Below are 19135 nucleotides of genomic sequence, written 5' to 3' on the forward strand. Positions count from 1 at the left end.
GCAAGCCAGCCCAAACTGCAGCATGGTTGAGGAGGAGCTTACAAAGCCACAGCTCCAGAGCTATTAGCAGTTGGTGGATGCCAGGGGAGAGGGAGTTAGCTTTCTTCAGTTCAGCCCCGATCAGGCTACCCATGTTCCAGGGCATGGCCCAACACCTGTTTGCATAGCGGCAGCACTAAACATACTCAGTGGGTTTCCGAAAGAATCTACAAAGTTGGGGGGGGGGGAAATGAGGTGAGGAGTATGGAGGGGGAATATGAGGGTGAGGGTGATGGTGATGGAGGGGGTGGGGTAGATTGGATCAAAACACTTTATAGTTATGTAAGAGATTCTCAAACAATATTTTTGAAAGTTTGAATAGTGCCAGCATATGTATGCCACCTATGAACTTAGCATCAGCACCCTCAACTCTCTAACACTTTTATATACTCTTGGCAGCAGGGGAGGATCTCTAGCAGTGTTGCTTTGGACAGTGTGATAGTGGAACTGCCTCCAGAGCCCTAGCTGTCCTGAGAAACAGGGGTGTGGGAGTGCAACCCAACTGTGTGACGCTTGAGGGACTGCCTTGTGGGTGTGTTATGAGTAGCAAACGTCGTCATACAGCCTGCCAGAGCACTGGGGCTGCTGTCTCCGTGGGACCTGTGATGCTCCACACTCCCAATGCATCTGAGTTAGAGAGTGATGGAAACAGTGTGAGCCACACACAGCTGTCAAAGCAGACCCACGTTGGCCCACACTGCCAACTCTGCTGGGGTAGGGACACGTCTGTGCTCACTATCAGCCCAAGATGTGTCAAATTCAGGAACACATCCCAAGAAGTGGCAGCTTCTGGGCCCTTCAATGACTGAAGAACAGTTCAGCCAAGAACCCCCAGTGCAAGCCATATTTATTCATCCAGCATCCATTGAGCAACTAGTGATCTGCCAGTGATAGGCTGAGCCCTAAAAACCCTATCAAGGCTCAGTCTGCACTCAAGCATCCCTGGTCAAGGGAAGAGACACATGTAAATAAGAGCAACATAAATCTGAATGTGTGTACCCAAGATAGAGGCAGGGTACCACGGAGCATGGGCACTCTTGATGCGGCCTCTAGAGTGATGTGGGGGATGGGGGAACATCAGGGAAGGATTCCTGGTAGAGATAAAACCTCCTGGTAGAGATAATCCCTGAACTGATTAGGAAGGGTCATTGACAGGAGCTTGGTGAACACAGGTCAGGAAGCAACAGAAGTCATCCTTCAGCTAAGGCGCTCCCCCAAAGGTCTAGAATACCTCCACCATGAATCAGATGGAATCAACAAGCCTTTTCCTTGTGGAAATGTCCATGTTGGATAGATTCTCGGTGGAAGAAGTTTGTAGGAGGGAAGTATTGTAGTTTCTTGGAGCCCACAACTAACATCTCATGTGGAAAGACCCCTGTGTTCCTCAGATTGAAGGAGTCCTTAAAACCACTCAATCCAACTGGCCACTTCATCAACCAGGCTACCCTACCGCAGAGAGGACAAGGAACTTGTCCAGGGCCACATAGCTATGGATGGAAGAAGGGAGGTCTTGACAGGGAGAGGGGGCACTTCCCACTCGCGGTCCTTTCTTCCACAGGAATATTCCCTGGCTGGCACCTGAACTATGTTGATGTGAAGGACAACTCCCGGGACGAGACTTTCCGCTTCCAGTGTGACTGCTGGCTGTCCAAGAGTGAGGGCGACAGGCAAACCGTCCGCGACTTTGCATGTGCCAACAATGAGATCCGTGACGAGCTGGAAGAGACCAGTACGTGGTGGGACTGTGTGGGCCCAGCCCACTGTGACATCAGGGCTAACATTTTTGGTAGGGAATGGAGTGGGAATGAGATGGCTCCACGTGACTGCAGGAGAAATTCCTCAGTAAACCCCCTAAGAGTCAATTCTTAGAACTGCTAAGACACTCGTGGCCCTGAATCACAGGTACTAGTGAAGGAAAACCCCCTGGGGACAGGCTCTCCCTGAGCCAAGGGCTGGGCAGGGCAGCTGTGACAGTCTCTCAGGCAATCTTTATGTCCTGGGTTGTTCCAGTTGATGTGGGCGATAATGACTGCCCACCGAGAGTTTCTAGAAACAGAAGTCAGAGAGAGCAAGGGTCCCTGCCAGCCATTCCCCACAATGGAGGATACAGAGAAAGAGTGGGTGATCAGCTCCTGGGGTGAATGGCCATCCAACTTTAGAAAACATTTCTTTAATACCCAGGCCAACATCTGGGCCCCGTGATTAGAGGAAAGCTCACCCAAAGGCAGAACCCAACTGAAGAAGGGGTTTTTCAATCAGTTATCAAGGCAGTTCCCCACACCTCAGCATCTTAGCACCACACAGTGTCTTCCTCACTTCTCAGTGTATAGTCCAGTGGGGGAGTAAGGTGAGCTGTCTTCCATAGTGTGAGGTAGGGGCCTAAGATCCTGCCATCTGTTTCTCTGCCATTTCTAAGATGTGGCTTCCACATTTCTCACCAAAGGGAAACTAGAAGACCCTCTCTGCAGTCTCAGCATGTTAACCTGTGTTTGTTTGGGAGAACTAGTCTCATGGCTCTATCAGATGCAAGGGGACCTGGGAACTGTGCCCTGACTGGGCGGCTCTTCCCATGACCACTATACACCGTGAGAGAGAAGTGAGCATCTTGACTTAAAAACTACCTCCCGTCTCTGCCGGGCCATCCAAACTGCCCCAGGGTTAACTTAACTGTCTTGAGAGGTGGCGAACATTGTGAGCTTGGGAGCATTCTCAAGTGGAAACAGTGCCCCTCTGCTGAGTTTTCTGTAGGGTAGAGATCTCACACCTGAACAGAGGATGTATTCTCCTCCTCTGCTGTCATTGTACTTTCTAAGGAGTTATTGGGTGCCCGTTTTGGTTTTGGATGCTGTGGGGGATACACCTTGCTTTGTGACCTGTCCAGATCCGGGGCGGCGTCACTCACGTTTGTCACCCTCTGCAGCACTGTGGACTTTGGAGCTCGGCAAAACTGATGCTCGGTAAACAGAAGCAGTGCTCTCTTTGCACAGAGCCTTGTGATGCACTGGGAGGCGGGGAGCTTAAGCTCCTCACACAGAGCTGAGATGAGCAATGGAGACTGTTCAGACCATTGGTGTTTAGCAGAGGAATACTCGGCAAAGCCCGTCTCTATTGCCAAGTCTCCCTCTCAGATTTCCAAACAGCCAAATCGCTGCCGTTACTTGCAGGATTTGGGCTCTTGGGGGAGGAGTGAGTTCTGTTGATGTGGGAAATAGGAGAGTATGAGCAGGGAGCCAGGAGAGGGCCTGGCTCCACCTGTCAATCCTGTGAGTGTGCTGCTCACGTGGGGACAGACAGGTAGCCATACCTTTGTTCCCAGGTGGCAGCTGGTCCCGGAGGTGTCATGCACTGAACTTGATCCCCACTCTCAGCCGCCTGTATTTAACGCTGAGACAAATCCACACTGAGCAGTTTGAAATGCCAATGCCTTCCTCTGACCTCAGAGGACCCTCCTAGAGTTTTTCTGCTGGTGACCCTGGGTCATTTGGGGCACTCAGTCTATGAGTATAAAGAGCCCCTGGGTCTTAACTAAAGCCTCATCTGTGTGAAGGCATTCTACACCACACTCTCTTTAATCCCTGGAAACCCCACATCCACCCTAAGGAGAAGGCAGGTTGCGATTTACACTTCCGTGCCAAAAAGTAAAGAAAACAGAAACTCAGAATGATGATGCAAGGCCCACTGCATGGCTCTGGGATGCCTTCTCCCTATTGGGCTTGGCTGGCACTGCTGATCTATCAAATGCCTGTATAAGCCAGCATCCCGTTTACAGGCTTCATCTCCAGTTCTCTGCAGCGCTCCCAGAGGCTGCTCCAGCCATCTGGCGAGCATTCACCTCTGTAGGTAACTCCAACACACACCCAGAGCCAAGAGCCACCAGTGCTCTTCATGTATAATCCTAATGTCCAAGCCTTCCGGCACTGCATTATAGTGTTTCCAGGGTCTGACTTCAACAGTGAGATTGCACGCTCATGTGTACAAATGTTCACAAGCACACACCTGGGAGGCCACATCTCTCTCCCGCTGGAACACCTTCGGGCTGAAGAGTGCCTTTCTCTTCCCAGCCTTCTGTTCTCCTATCTGCTAATCTTAACACGCTCTAGGTTTGCTCTGTCAGTTTATTCGCGCTGTTCCTAGCTCCAGTACATTCCTCTGCTGGCCAGTCCCTGGGGATGGAACAGTCACTGCTCCGCCAGGCGGTAGAATCCACCCTCACGTGTGTCCCTGAAGCCTCCCTCCCCCAATGGTCCTAACGGAAGCTTCTGGGAGTGGTTAGGACCCTGAGTGGCACGAGTCTCAAAACTGTATCTTTGCTGAATTCAGGAAATGTATTTGCTCCCAGAACTTGGAAACCTGAGATGGCTCTGGCTCCAACATCGCTGTCCCCAGAGGTGCCACTGGTATCAGTGTGACTCCTTTCTTCTCAGCTTGATTTCCCCCAATATGGTAACTTAGTGCAAGTTTCCATGGACCCCAGGAAGGTGGGTGCTGGCAGCACCAGCCTGGATTCTTACTGCTCAATAGCCTCAGAGAAAGAGGAAAGAGCAGGTCCTTGGGGAGAAACTCTCAGTCCATCCCAGCATGTGGCAGGGAGTTTGGGGGTATGTAAGTGTCCTGACAACGGGAGGCAGTAAAGTTTAGGATGCCAACCAGAAGCACATTGTCTCCTCCCCCCCCCATCATTTTTCCATGGCTGTCCTGTGTTTCTGTCCAGCCCCCTTTTCTAGCATCCTCAGGCACTGCATGCACATTGTACATAGACATACATGCAGATAAAATGCCGTGAACACAAAACAAAAATAAATGAAATTTAAAAATATATTCACTAGGGGCCCGCCGTGTGCCAGGCACTGTTCTTGGCAGTTGGAAATTTGTTAATGGCCATACCCACCCTTGTGGAGTCTGCACTCACTCAGGAAGGGGAGGTGCAATAAGCAATGACGAATACATGAAATGATGAGAACAAGATGAATTAGCAGTGAGGCAAGGCAGACCAGAAGTGTTGGGGACCAGGCTACCCCTTTAATTAGGGCACTAGCATAGGCCTCCCTAAGAAGGCGATATGGAAATAAATGAAAGGCGGTGAGGAGCGAGTGGACACGTTCAGGTGGAGAGAGGGAGCATGGCAGAGCTCTGAGCAGGAGCTGGGAGGTCGGGTGCTGGAGATAGGAAGAGAGCGCGTCCTAAGGCACGAAAGCAGCTTCTCTCGGAATCCAGAGGCACCCTGGTCCTTGGCTACAGTGCTATTGCGTTCTGTCTTACGGATGGTCAGTGCTGAGCTGGATGCCTGGGGCTAGAAAGTGGATTCTAGCCACCTGTCTGGTACTCCTGACACTTGGCAGCCTCTATAGGAAGGATGGTGGAGAGGTGCTAGTGCGGCCAGGCAGAGGAGAACAAGGCTGGGGCTGCTGTGAGGCTGAGCGAAATGGGGCGGGGCCCTAAGCCTGCTGGGTCTTTGCATCTTGCTCCCTGTAGCCAGGCCTGCCTCATCATCTGGCGATGTGGTTTCTATGTTGCATTTTAGTTCAGTAGCTCATCGGCTGAGAGAACCAGACCCCAACGTCTCCTGAGAACTCATCCCAACTTCCTGCTTCCTTCACTATGGCAGCCGCATTCCCATTTCTACCAGCAAAGAGGCTGCCCACTGCCATCCCAGGGCCACCAGTCCTGGTTACAGTGCCCGGGTCTCAGCAAGGCTAACCTGCCTTTGACAACCAGACTGTGGCCTAAGGCCAGAGAAAAGTCCCCGAGGGAGAGGAGCTGGCTGATGGCAGGCGGCTGCTTCCTACTGCTGACCCTTTCCCACCTCCTCCCTGCAGCCTACGAGATTGTCATAGAAACTGGCAACGGAGGCGAAACCAGAGAGAATGTCTGGCTCATCTTGGAGGGCAGGAAGAACAGATCCAAGGAGTTCCTTGTGGAAAATTCTTCCAGACAGCGGGCCTTTCGGAAGTAAGAAGGGTGCTTAATGGGATGGGGGTGGGGAGGGTAATCCAGAGACCCCAGTAATCTCTCCCACTGAATGCTCTACAAATGGGTCTAACCAGAAAGAATGTGCCAGACCTGTAATTCCCTTATAAGTATTATCCCACATCCCAACCCAGAGCTCTCCCCCTGCTTCTCCTGGGAGGCCTCAGCAGCTGCGTTCACTTCATCTCTGTTCCCGACAGAACTTCAGTCTCCACTTTCCTCTGCTCAGCTTCCTTTATCTCCGTCCATTCAAGCCTCCCTATGAAACAGGGTGGCTTACAAACAACTGACGTCTCTTCCCCATGTTCTTGAGGCTGCAGATTTGGTATCCGGTAACACTCGCCTCCTGGTTCACAGATGGGGGTCCTCTCACTGTGTCCTCATGCAGCAGGAGGGGTGCAGGAGCTCCCTTGTTTTGTAAGACTCCATTCACAAAATCTCCACCCTCACCACTCACTCACCTTCCAAAGGCCCAGCTCCAAACTCCATCACACAGGATTAGGTTTTGTCGGGCAGACTTGGCAGGGTAGCCCATTCCGTTTACCTCAACCTTTTATTCAAATCCCCCTTCCATGAGGACAGAGTCTGTGCTCCTCAGGCCAGTGCCAACGGACTGCCCGCACCCTGCCTTCTCGTTACCATGTTCTCACGGGTTCAAATTCCTTACAAGTAGATTCCCTAATACCCAACTACTCTCATAGTAAGGTTTTTCAAAATCAGGAGGGTTCTTCCTCCTTTCTCTGCAGTTCCGTACCTAGCTCTTCACCCTTCTTCAAGGTCCAAGCTGCTTAGTGATGGCCATTTACATGCTGGAACCAGGCAGCTGGCAGGGCTTTTTCACTGTCACTGTCTTGATTTAAAACTAGCCCGAATCCCTCAAGGAGTGCTGGGCTGGCTATGGTATTGCACGTTCCTTCCATACCATCCTGGAATACAATACACTTTTCGATAAATGCTTGCCTCCATCACCAGGCGCGGGCGGCCCATTGATCACATCTTGGTTTTCTACAGGGGGACCACAGACACATTCGAGTTTGACAGCATCTTCTTGGGGGACATTGCTTCCCTCTGCGTGGGCCACCTGGCCAGGGAGGACCGCTTCATCCCCAAGAGAGAGCTGGTCTGGCATGTCAAGACAATCACCATCACTGAGATGGAGTATGGAAATGTGTATGTACAGAGCTGAGCCTGGGGTGCAGTGGGAACTTCACTCATGGGCGAGAGGGCAATGTGTGGGAAGGTGTGTTCTTCAATACCAAGGTTACCCTATTCATGACTATAAACCTGCAAGACAGGACGGGAAGAAGCAGCCGTTATGTGCTAGAGTGGTGGTTCTCAACCTTCCCAATGCTGTGACCTTTTAATATAGTTCCTCGTGTTGTGGTGACCCCCAACCATAAAAGTATTTTTGTTGCTACTGCATAACTGTAATTATGCTACTGTTATGAGTTGTAATGTAAATACCTGTGTTTTCTGATGGTCTTAGGCGACCCCTGTGAAATTGCTGTTCAACCCCCAAAAGGGTCAAGACCCACAGGTTGAGAACCACTGTGCTAGAGTTACCTGAACTATGTGTGTATCTACCACCAGAGACAGGAGACTAGGTGATCTTGGGTGTCTCCTGCCTTTTAATCCAGGGAGATTTCCTTACAAGAACTCCAGAAGGCACACAGCAGCAGATACTGGAGCCTTTTCTTCCTTCCTTCCTTCCTTCCTTCCTTCCTTCCTTCCTTCCTTCCTTCCTTCCTTCCTTCCTTCCTTCTACAAAGACAGAAATGATGTTCGCAAGCCTGTGGCTTAGGAGATCCCGATGAGGATGACTCTTATGGGCAAGAACAGGCCAGCCAGGCAATTCAGTAACACACTTGCTTTCCAGGTGCCTGTGCCTTTGCGTCTCTGCCATCAGGGTCTTCTGGAGACTTAGCCATTTCTGGGAGAGTAAGAGCCTTAGTTACCTAGGCAACACAGGCACAATCGACAATTGGTACAGTTAAAACCACCTGGTACTGTTACAGCAAGCCAAGAAAGGCCCTAAGGCAGTGGTCCTCAAGCTGTGGGTCTTGACCCCTTGGGGGATTGAATTGTCTTTTCACAGGAGTCACCTAGGACCCTTGGAAAACACAGATATTTGCATTACTATTCATGACAGTAGCAAAATTACAATTATGGAATAGCAACAAAAATAATTTTATGGTTGGGGATCATCACAACATGAGGAACTGTATTAAAGGGTCACCGCATTAAGAAGGCTGAGAACCACCGGTCTAAGGCACTGGAAGGCCTGGGAGAGGCCGAGAAGAAGCCAGGGAAGTCTAGTGGGGAGAGCCACGGCCAAGGCTTACCTGGTGGGATAAGATAGCGGTGTCTGTGGGGCACAAGGCTAGAGTGCCACTGACTGCTTGTAGGCCATATCACCCGGGGCCACTGCTGGCCTTTCTCCCACCATGCTGCTTCCTGGAACTGTCCCTGATCACTCCACACAGCCCCTCCTTTCCCTAGGAAGGAGGTCACTGCCCACACAAAAGCAACAGCCAGGTGTCTCCATTTCCTGTGACTCAAGCAAGTAGTGTCTTCAATAATAGGATCTTACCATCTTGTTTCAGTGAATGAAGATGAGCAATGGCAATAACTCGTATTGTTTGGGGGTGTAAGGGACCCCACTGACCAACACCTTGCATTAACCCTCTGTATTGGGTAACATTATTTAATCTCTCTCTCTCTCTCTCTCTCTCTCTCTCTCTCTCTCTCTCTCTCTCTCTCTGTATGTATGTGTGATATATGTATGTATATGTGCAGTGTGCTTTTTATTCTGGGGATAGAACCTAGAGCCATGTACATGCTATATAAGCATTCTTTCTCTGAGCTGCATCCCCAGCTCTTGGCATTCTTGCTCATTAACACCCTCAGAGTTCCAGTGGAAGGACACACAGAGAGGCTTTTATCTATTTTTTAAAAAAATCAAAATCATATACTGTTTTATCTGAATAGTTTATCCAACAGAGAATCACTATAAAATTCAAATAAGACCAAAGAGTGGGTAAAAGACAGCACCATTTCCCTAGGTCCTACCCATCAGAGGCAGCCATCGGGAGCATGTTGAGGGCCTCATTGTCCCTGGTACTTTTCTGATCCCTGTGGACACCATGTCCACAGAAGGCTGACGGTGCTATACCTGAGTTTTAAGCCAGTTCACTTCTTCTTTGCTCACTGTTTTCACGCTTGGTCTCACAGGCTCTTCCTCACATCCAGCCAGAGCCTTGACCCCACTGGCTTTGAGTCCCACATCTTGGGCGGTGTTTCCAGTTCTATTAGGAAACGTGTCCTTGTATCTGTACCGGGGAATTTTTTTTAGCCATTTAAAATAATGATCTAAATGTGTACCAGATGACTTGGAGCAACTCCCAGGAAGTATTATCAAGTGAGGAAACCAAGATGCAGGAAAACACGTTTTGTACGACGCCGTGCAGAAAAGAGAACACTGACGTCCCCATATGTCTGTGTGTACGTGGGTCTGTCAGCAGGGGTGGAAGGGAGGAAGTTTGGCAGGCTGCACCCTCGGCTGTTATGTGGGTTATCTAAGGTAAGGGTGGGGTGCTGCAGTAGGAAACAGAGAGAAAGGAGATATAGCCAAACAGAAAGGAAAAGAGAGACCCCACTTGGAAACCCATGTATGTGACTATAAAATTTGTGCATTTACATTCAATTATGAATATTACTGAATCTATGCTTTAAAACCCCACATTTTAAAAGAATTTTAAACTGAACAATGAATGTGCATCTCCTTTGAAGATATTCTGGTATGTAAAAAAAAAAAAATCCAAATACATCACGTGATAAGTCTGTGGAGGAGAGATCTCAAAACAGAACAAAAATTTTCTGTGAGGCACCTTCATTTTTTTTCCTTCAAAATTTCTTCCTTCCTTTCTTTCCAATTAAAATTTTTTATTGGCATCGAGGGCCTGAGAGGCGGCTCAGCAGGTAAAAGTACCTTGTCGCCGAGCCAGCTAACCTTGGCTTTATCCCTGAGCCACACCTGGGAGAGAGAGAGAGAGAGAGCTCACTCCCATACCCTGTCCTCTGACCTCCACAGGGACGGCACGGCAGGGGTTTGCCCTCACTCAAGCACACAGATACAAAACAAAGGAACAGATGTAAAATTGTGTTTGGCTCTTTATTTGCATCTATTCACAGCATATGGTATTGGGTTTCGTGAGGTCAGTTTCTTTCAAGTAGACCATGGGTTTTCACCGTATCCACCCTCTTCCCCTTCTCCCCCAGTCTTCCCTCCACATCATATACACACAACACTGTTCATGTATCTATTTTATAAAGAACAACGAGGATCTCTAAAGGAGGGCACGTGTGAATCTTAGTAGTTTGGAGTTTGGCTTATTTTCTTAATATGATGATTTCTGGTTGTGTCTATTTCCCAGGAAATGACTCTTCTTCATGGCTCACTCCATTGTGTGTACCCGCCATATACTCTCACCCAATCACGTTGACAGGCACCGAGGCCGATTTCATAACATGCTTCCTGTGCAGGGAACAGTGGGGAACACTGACTTGGAATCCTTGAAGTTTATACCCAGGAGGAGCAATGCTGGGTCACATGATAATTCCATTTTTAGTTTCGTGAGAAATCCTATCCTGACTTTCACAGTGTCCAGACAGTTTGCATCCCACCAGCAGTATACAAAGCTCCCCTTCCCCACAGCCTCACCAGCCTTTTGTAGCTATTTGTTGTCTTTGTTACAGCATTTGGACCAGATATGGAGTCTCAATATAGCTTTGATGCCATTTCTCTGATGGCTAAGAATGCTGAACATTTCCTTTATTTCTGGGCCATTTTTACCGTATCTTTTAATAAATGCTTATTTTATTACTCTGTGTATTGACTTGGTTGTCACTTCTTTGGAATTTAGTGAGGCTTTTTTTCGAAGTTCTTTATATATTCTGGATATTAATCCTCTGGTAGATGTATAAGTAACAAAGATTTTCTCCCCTCCTGTGGGATGTCACTTCCCTTTGCCAATCTTTTCCTTTGCAATGCTTTTAGATTTATTTTATTTTATTTTATTTTATTTTATTTTATTTTATTTTATTTTATACTCGTGGGTGTTTTTGGCTACATGTATGTATGTGCACACATGTGTGCCTGGTGCCCACAGAGGTCAGAAGAAAGAGTCGATCACCTGGAACTGGAGCAACAGATGGTTGTAAGCTACCACGTGGGTGCTGGAATTGAACTGTGGGAATTAAAGACTCTAAACCTCTGAGTCAATTCTCCAGCCCCGGTTAAACTTCTAATTTCATGTGATCTCACTTGCCAGTTCTTGGTGTTTGCCCCTGAGCTACTAAAGACTCTTTGAGAGAGTCCCTGCCTGTGTTCATATCCTGAAAGTCTTCCCCTCCTGTCCTCTAGCAGTGTCAGAGTTTCAGGTCTCATGATAAAGTTTTCATCCATCTGGAGATGATGGTGTGAGGGTTAGACGTGGAACTCTAACGCCATTCTTCTGCATTGAATATCCAATTTCCCTAGCACAGTTTTCTAAAGAGGCTGTCTGTTCTCCGATGTCTGTTGTTTGATATCTTGGTAAAATAAATAAATAAAATTGGGTGTCTACAGCTGTGGATTTAAATCGGGGTTCTTAAATCTTTCCCACTATGTTTTTTTTTTTCCTGTGGGTACCAAACGACTTTTGTTACTGTGGCTCTGAACTGTAGCTTGAAAGTGGTTGTGAGTATTCTTCCGGCATTGTCCATTTTGCTCAGGGTGATTTTGTGTGATCCAGAGGCCTCTGTGTGCTTCTGGATTAGTTTTAGGATTCCTGCCCCCCTATCTTTGTAAAGAATGCCATGGAAGTTTGATGGGGATTGCAACGCATCTAAATCCATTTTCACTAACGTGATCCTGCTGATCCGTTCTTCCCTTGCCTTCACTTCCTTTGCTCTTTTTAGTTTTCCTAGCAGAAGTTTTCAGCTGGTTTTCTTTCATTGTGCTGCTTTGCTGACAGTGTTGATCAATTCTGAGTGTTCTGCCAGGGCCTCGGTGCCCTTAATGTACAATACTGTATCATCTACAGATATGAATAGTTTGGCTTCTTTCTTTCATGTATGTCTGTGTCCTTTTGTTTTCTTCCTCTTGTCTTGGTGCTCTAAGACTTCAAAGACTGTACTGAATAAGCATGGAGAAAGTGGGCACCCTCATCTCATTCCTGATTTTAGTAGGAATGTCTTGAGTTTTTCCCTATCTGATGCAATGTTAAATACAAGATTGTCATAGATAATCCTTATTACATTGTTCCATTCTTAGTTCCTTCTGGGATTTTTGTCATGAAGGGATGTTGGAATTTGTCAGAAAATCTTTCCTGCAATCACGGAGATGATCATGTGATTTCTATCCTTGAATCTATAATGTGACGTATTACATGTATTGATTTATGGTGTTGAACTGCTTTACATCCCTGGAACAGGGCCCACTTGGGTATGGTGCATGATCTCTCTGGTGTATGACTGGATACAGTTTACAAGTAATTTTTCTATATTCATCAGGGAGATGAGCGTGTGTGTGTGTGTGTGTGTGTGTGTGTGTGTGTGTGTGTGTGTGTGTGTGTGTGTACCCCTATCTGGCTTTAATTTCAGTGTAATCCTACCATTTTAAAATGAATCTGGTAGCTTTCCTTTCCTTTCTTGTTTATGGACTACACTGAAGAGCATCCACCTTAGCTCCTCTCTACATGTCAGGTGGAATTTACCAGTGAATCCATCGGGGCCTGGCCTTGAGAAACTCCACACTTATGCTTCCGTCTCATTGCCTGTTATACATCTATTTAATTTTTGTAAGAGTGTATAGAAGCTTGCCTATTCTGTATTTTCATTTTTTGAATAAACATAGAGAGAAGGGGATGGGGGGGGGGAATTGGAGGACAGCTTGTGGAAGTCGGTTCTCCCTTCCCACCAGGTGAGTTCCAGATATTGAACTCAGGCTGTCAGGCCTGCTAGCAAGCGCCCTTACCACCCGGCTATCTTACAAGTTCAAATACAAGTTTTCAAAGTATGCTGTAGTAATCTTCTGAGTTTCATTGGTATTTGTTGTAATATCTCCCTTTTGATCTCTAGTTCTATTGATTTGGGTCTTCTCTTCCAATTGTTTGGCTAAAGGTTTGTCAGTCTTGTTTATCTTTATGAACAACCAACTCCTTACTTCATTGATTCTTTGTATTATTTTTTGGTTTTCATTTCCTTTATTTCTGCTGTATCTTTTTATTTCCCTCCATCTACTGATTTGGGTTTGGCTTGCTCTGGTTTTTCCCTGGCCTTAAGGTGCATCATTAAGCTCTCTGTATTTGAGACCTCTCTGATTTTTTAAATGTAAGCATTTGTAGAAATAAATATCCCAATTCTGCTTTCATCATGTGCCACAGGTTCTAGTAGATTATATTTTTGTTTTCACTGGATTCTAGAAAATTTTAAATTAGCCTCTTGATCTTCTGAATGACTCATTTATCTTTCAATAGTGTGTTATTCAATCTCCATGAGTTATGTTCTATCGTTTCTCTTGGTGTTGACTTTATTTTGTTGTAATAAAACATGACATAATGCAGGAGAATGGGGAAGGGTACATGGCAGGGCTTGAAGTGAGCCAGAGGGAGGAAGAAGTGTTGTAATCAAATTATAGTCTCAAAAATTAAAAGAGAAAATATAAGAAATGACTTGAATTTTCTTGTACTTTTAAGGTTTGTTTAGTGTCCTCAAATGTCATCTATTTTAGGGAAAGCTACATGGGCTTCTGAGAAAAATGTGTTCTGCAATGTTTGGGTGGAATATTCTGTAGCTGTCTGTTAAGTCCATTTGATCTTCAGTGGCATTTAGCTGTGATGTTTCTTTGGTGGTTTTTGTTAGTTTAGTTTTGTCTGTCAGATGACCTATTTATTGGTGAGAGTGGGGCACTATTATTATGCTGAGATGATCTGTACTTTTAAGCCCACTGGTGTCTGTTTTATGAAGTCAGTGTGTCAATATTCAGTGCATATAGGTTTACAATTACAATATCCTCTTGGTAGACTGTGCCTTAGTACACAAGGTTTACAATTACAATATCCTCTTGATAGACCATCCCTTCATCAATACAAAGTAACCTTCATTGTCTCCTCTACTTAATTTTGGTTTGATGCCTACTTGGCCAGCTATTAGTATTACTATGCCTGCTTGTTTTCTAATTTCTTTTGTATGGAATATCGTTTTCCATTCTTCCACGTTGAAGCTGTGCTCATATATTCCAGTGAGGTGGGTTTCTTGTAGGTAATAAATAGATGGGCCTTGTTTTTTAATTCAATCTACCAGTTTGTGTCTTTTGATTAGAGGATCAAGACCGTTACTATCCATAGTTATTGCTGGAAGCTTTGCACTGACTACTGCCTTTTGGCTACTTTGTGGTAGTTGGTGCTTCCCTTCTCCTCACTTGCTTATATGCCATCCTAGTGCAGTTTATTCTTTCCTGTGGCTGCACGGGTATTCTTTCACTACAGTAGATAGAGTCCTTCAGATACCCTCTGTAGTGCTGGCTTAGTGGTCATGAATTTCTTTAGCTTGCTTTATCATGTAAGTTTTTTCTTTTTCTTTAAATTGTAAAGGATAATTTTGTTGAATGTAGTAATCAGGGTCAGTAGTTATTGTCTTTCAGACCTCAAATATACTGTCCCATGGTCTCCTGGGTTTCCGAATTTCTGTTGAGAAATCTGCTGTTACATCAATGGAGTTGCCTTTATATGTTACTTGGTCCTTTTCTCTTGAAGCTTTCAAATCATCTCTGTAGACTTCATGTGTTATTTAAAATTTGATGTGGGAATTTCTTTTCTGGTCCTTTATGCCTGGCATTCCCAATGGCTCTTGTGTCTTGTTGGTCATCGCTTGCTCCAGGTTAAGCAGCTTTCTGCTGGGCTTTTATTGACTATGGTTTCCATGCCTTTAGTTTGAACTTCCCCCTCTTCTATGTTCATGTCTTTGATGGCATCTCTTAGGCCTTGGGTGTTCTGTTGTGCTTTCTTATTATTTTATCTTTGTGATTGTCTCAATGTTTTAATTTGTCTACTTCATATCCAAGTCCTGATATTCTGTCTTCCACTTAATTTATTCCATTGGTGAGTTTCTCCACTGAGGATTTTCTTCCTTATTGAGCTTTTCATTTCCATTCTCCCTCTCCCCATTTTTCATAGCATTTCTCTCTATTGAATTTCACTTTACTATGCTATATTGACATCTTTATTTTATTCTTCAGGTTTTGTGTGTGTGTGTGTGTGTGTGTGTGTTTACTCTTTGTGATTATTCTGGGGTGTATTCGTGTCCCCTTTGAGTCTGTGCAATGTTCTTATCTTTTTTTTTTATTATTGTTACCTAGGATTACATCTCATCCAAGTTCATTGTAGTCCATTATGGTGGAGTCAGTGGTTTTCAGTAGTTTCATTGCTGGGTTTTTAAAAAATATATTTCTTGTGTTTCTACATTGGGTTTTGTGCATTAGGTTGAAAGCTGGATGCTTTTGATCTTACTTGGAATTATTTGTTTATTCTAACTATTTGGAATAGTCGGGTGGCGGTAGGTTATAGAAGGCTCAAGATGTCATGTATCCTCACTGGCCTGGGTGTGTGACTAAACACCCAGTTTGTGTGCTTGCACTCCAGCTTTGCTGCAAGAGTACAAGCCTGTCTTCATAGTGGCTGCAAACAATATATGGACCCATGAAAATACAGTAGTAGTCTGATAAAAGCAATCACCCTTCAATTTGGAGGGAATAAGAAGCACAAATAGAATGTCATGTCCTGAGATATTAGTCACTTCAGGTAGGGAGGGAAGTAAACCAGAGAGTAATGCTAGAGGTTAGTATTAGAGCAACAGAGAAAATACAAGAGGAGATACACAGGAGAACAAAATGGATAAGGGAGAAGATAAGGCAGCTCCGAGTGGCTATCAAGCCAAAAGAGAATTGCTAAAGAATGCAGTCAGGGCTGGGCAAGGGCTCAGTCAGTCAGTGCTTGCCATGCAGGCATGGGGGCCTGAGTTTGATTCCCAGAACCCACGGAAAAGCCTGGCATGGTGCCACACACTTGTAACCCCAGTGCTGGGAAAGCAGAGGCAGCCAAGTCTCTGAGGTCCAGTGACCAGCCAACCTACTCTAATCAGTGAGAGACCCTGACTCAAAAAGAGACCCTACTCAGGTAGCTCAGGTAGGTAGCACCTGAAGAATTACATCTAAGGTTGACCTATGGCCTCTACATGTGTGGGCCAACATATGTTTGAACACACACACAGAGAGAGAGAGAGAGAGAGAGAGAGAGACAGAGAGAGAGAGAGACAGAGAGAGACAGAGAGAGAGAGAGACAGAGACAGAGAGACAGAGAGACAGAGAGACAGAGAGATGCAATCAGCAGCAGCCTGAAACAATCCCAACACTTGGGAAACCGAGGCAAGGAGACTCCCAATCCCACACCAACCGGTGCAATCTATCCCTTACAGGACTTGGGTAATGACTCTGCCGTGTGAGGACTCTGGAGTTTTCATAGAGGAAGGGCATTGGTGCTGGTCATTTCAGGGGTGGCTCAGGCAGAGGACCTTCCTGTGCGTGTTCTGGTGTTCATGTTCACTAGAACATGAGTGATGCTGCTGCCTCCGTGGGCTCTCACTTAGGCAGATGCTTGGCACAGGTGCCGGCCCTGTCTTGTGTGTGCTCTCACAGGGGTGGGGTGCTGGTATAAATCCTTCCTCTGGGAGGTTCTCCTGGAGGTCCAGCAGGTGCAGGTCCTGCCTCTGTGCAGGCTACCACTGGGTGAAGGGCAAGTGCTGGTCCTGTTTCTATGTGTCCGGTGGAGACTGGCTCAGACTAAATTGCCCCTTTGTAGAACACTGTGCAATTTTGAGTCACAGTTCCTTCTTCTATCTGATCTAGAGGTAATCTGCCAACAACATTTCAGTCTCATCCTGGACACTCGCTGTGGGTTCCCAGTGTGAACTGAGCAGCTGCCCCAGCGGGCATCTCCTAAAGTTGGCTCCTTGCCACTGCTACTGATAGAGTGCCTCTTAGGATGGCTGCTCTCCAACTGCCACTAGGGTATTCACTTCTGGGCACACTTTTCCATTGTTGCATTCCTGAAGTCATTAGCAAGCACCAGGACTGCTTATTTCAAAATCTGCTAAATTATTAGTGTTGTGAGACTGTTTCCTGGGGAGACGAGCAAACAGCTCTTCACTCCAGATAGGAAACCAATGGCAGAAGGAAGAAAAGATTCCATCCATGTCTAGACTGGTAAACCAGTCCAATGAGTTTAACAGGAAAGTGGGAGCAACTGAACAACTGGAGAGAAACTTTCTCCCCCAGGAACTGATAGCCTAACTCCTCAGAGGCAGGTCTTCATGAGACCCTCCCCCTCTGAATCATTAACTGCCTATAAAATCTCAAGGAGGGGTAGGATCTTATTAGCACCCGGCCCCCAACAATGGTTAACTGCCTATAAATGCTCAGGAAGGGCTGGGACCTGCCTTGTCCCTCTCCCACTCCATGATGGAATGATAATGGGCTCCATCTTGTGCTGGTCTGTTGTGGGTAGGAAATCACAGCTGCTGAGAGTTCAAAGGAGGCTGGAAGACAGCATGCTACAACAATTTGAATTGAGAAGAACCCAGAGCAAGTGTTTATTCCAGACCTAGGGATCAAGAAACACAGAGGCCAGTTAGTGGGTCCTTGATGTTCATCCTGAAGAGGATGGTGATTTGGACCAGAGCAGAGCAAGCAGGGAGGTGCTAGGGGATGGGGTAGGGGAACAGACTGGCTTGTTCTAGTTCTAGGTAACTTTGAAAGACAGGGTCAACAAGTTTGGGTTACAGATTTCATGTGGCATATGAGGAACGAGGAAAGGGTTAGAACAAGGAGCAACGGGAAGGATGGGGTGTCCAGCCTCGCTGGGAATCTTGGGTGGAATGATGATGACGGGAGGCTATGCGAGATGAGGTGACCCTCTGCTGGCATCTCCCGAGCTGACTCCTGTCTGCTCTTTAATGCCCTTCCAGGTACTTCTTTAACTGTGATTGCCTCATCCCCCTCAAGAGAAAGAGGAAGTACTTCAAGGTATTTGAGGTTACCAAGACGACAGAGAGCTTCGCCAGTAAGATCCAGAGCCTGGTACCAGTCAAGTACGAGATCATCGTGACGACCGGCTACGAACCAGGGGCAGGCACAGACGCCAACATCTTTGTGACCATCTTTGGAGCTAATGGGGACACGGGCAAGCGGGAACTGAAGCAGAAAATGCGCAACCTCTTCGAGAGGGGCAGCACTGACCGCTTCTTCCTCGAGACTCTGGAGCTGGGAGAGCTGCGCAAGGTCCGGCTGGAGCATGATGGCAGCGGCTACTACTCAGGCTGGCTGGTGGAGAAGGTGGAGGTCACCAACACTAGCACTGGGGTGGCCACCATCTTCTCTTGTGGCAGGTGGCTAGACAAGTCTCGGGGGGATGGCCTCACCTGGCGAGATCTCTTCCCATCTGTCTGAGATGCTCTGGCCATACCTTTTACCCTCTACCCTAAGGATGGGGCTATGGCAGCAGTCCTGAGGTCTCTACTCATCAGAGGCTGCTCCTTGCAAGTGACTGTGGAATCCTCCACTTTTCCATCTCTCAGACATATAAGAATTATATTCGTCACAAGTCATAACCCATGACTGTACGAACTATTTTTTTTTTAATTTCCTTTCCTTTTCATAGCAGTGGTACCCAGGCTGGGGCTTGCTGTGGGGTGTGGATGGAAAATCGGGGCTTTACTCAGGGGAGATAAGTGGAGAAAAAGAGATTATCAAGATGTGTATTTTAAGCAAAAACTAATTAACACTTTTTTCCCAAAAAAGCTGGGCTAATTAAATTATTACCAACCACACCCCACAGAGAGCTCATCTGAGCATCTGCGTGCTAAGAAATGTATGTTTTCCCCCCAGTTCTAACAAATCCAGAGGCAAATGCGGAAAAACATCAGGAGGAAGTGTTGGGGGACCTATGAGCCTGTGAAAAGTGGATAATTCTTTCCACCACTTAACAGAGACCAAGAGAATGGGTGCTCGCAGCTCCTGACACCTTGATCTTCCCCA

At 46.7% G+C, this 19135-nt stretch overlaps 1 protein-coding gene across 3 annotated transcripts in view; it reads left to right on the top strand.

Moving 5' to 3' along the window:
• LOC102919860 (lipoxygenase homology PLAT domains 1) overlaps positions 1-18711 on the top strand; it is an 82305-nt gene extending 63594 nt beyond the window's left edge. For 2 of the 3 annotated variants that reach the window (XM_076555550.1, XM_076555549.1), the window contains 4 exons: positions 1598-1768; positions 5856-5988; positions 7018-7176; positions 18067-18711. In XM_076555550.1, coding sequence (XP_076411665.1) covers positions 1598-1768; positions 5856-5988; positions 7018-7176; positions 18067-18547 — 944 coding nt within the window. In that variant the 3' untranslated portion in view covers positions 18548-18711. The remainder of the gene's footprint in view (positions 1-1597; positions 1769-5855; positions 5989-7017; positions 7177-18066) is intronic. The other variant, XM_076555551.1, reaches the window with a different exon arrangement.
• Positions 18712-19135: the final 424 nt, after the last annotated feature.

The sequence above is a fragment of the Peromyscus maniculatus genome, chromosome 19 (assembly GCF_049852395.1).
Source record: "Peromyscus maniculatus bairdii isolate BWxNUB_F1_BW_parent chromosome 19, HU_Pman_BW_mat_3.1, whole genome shotgun sequence".
NCBI lineage: Eukaryota > Metazoa > Chordata > Mammalia > Rodentia > Cricetidae > Peromyscus > Peromyscus maniculatus.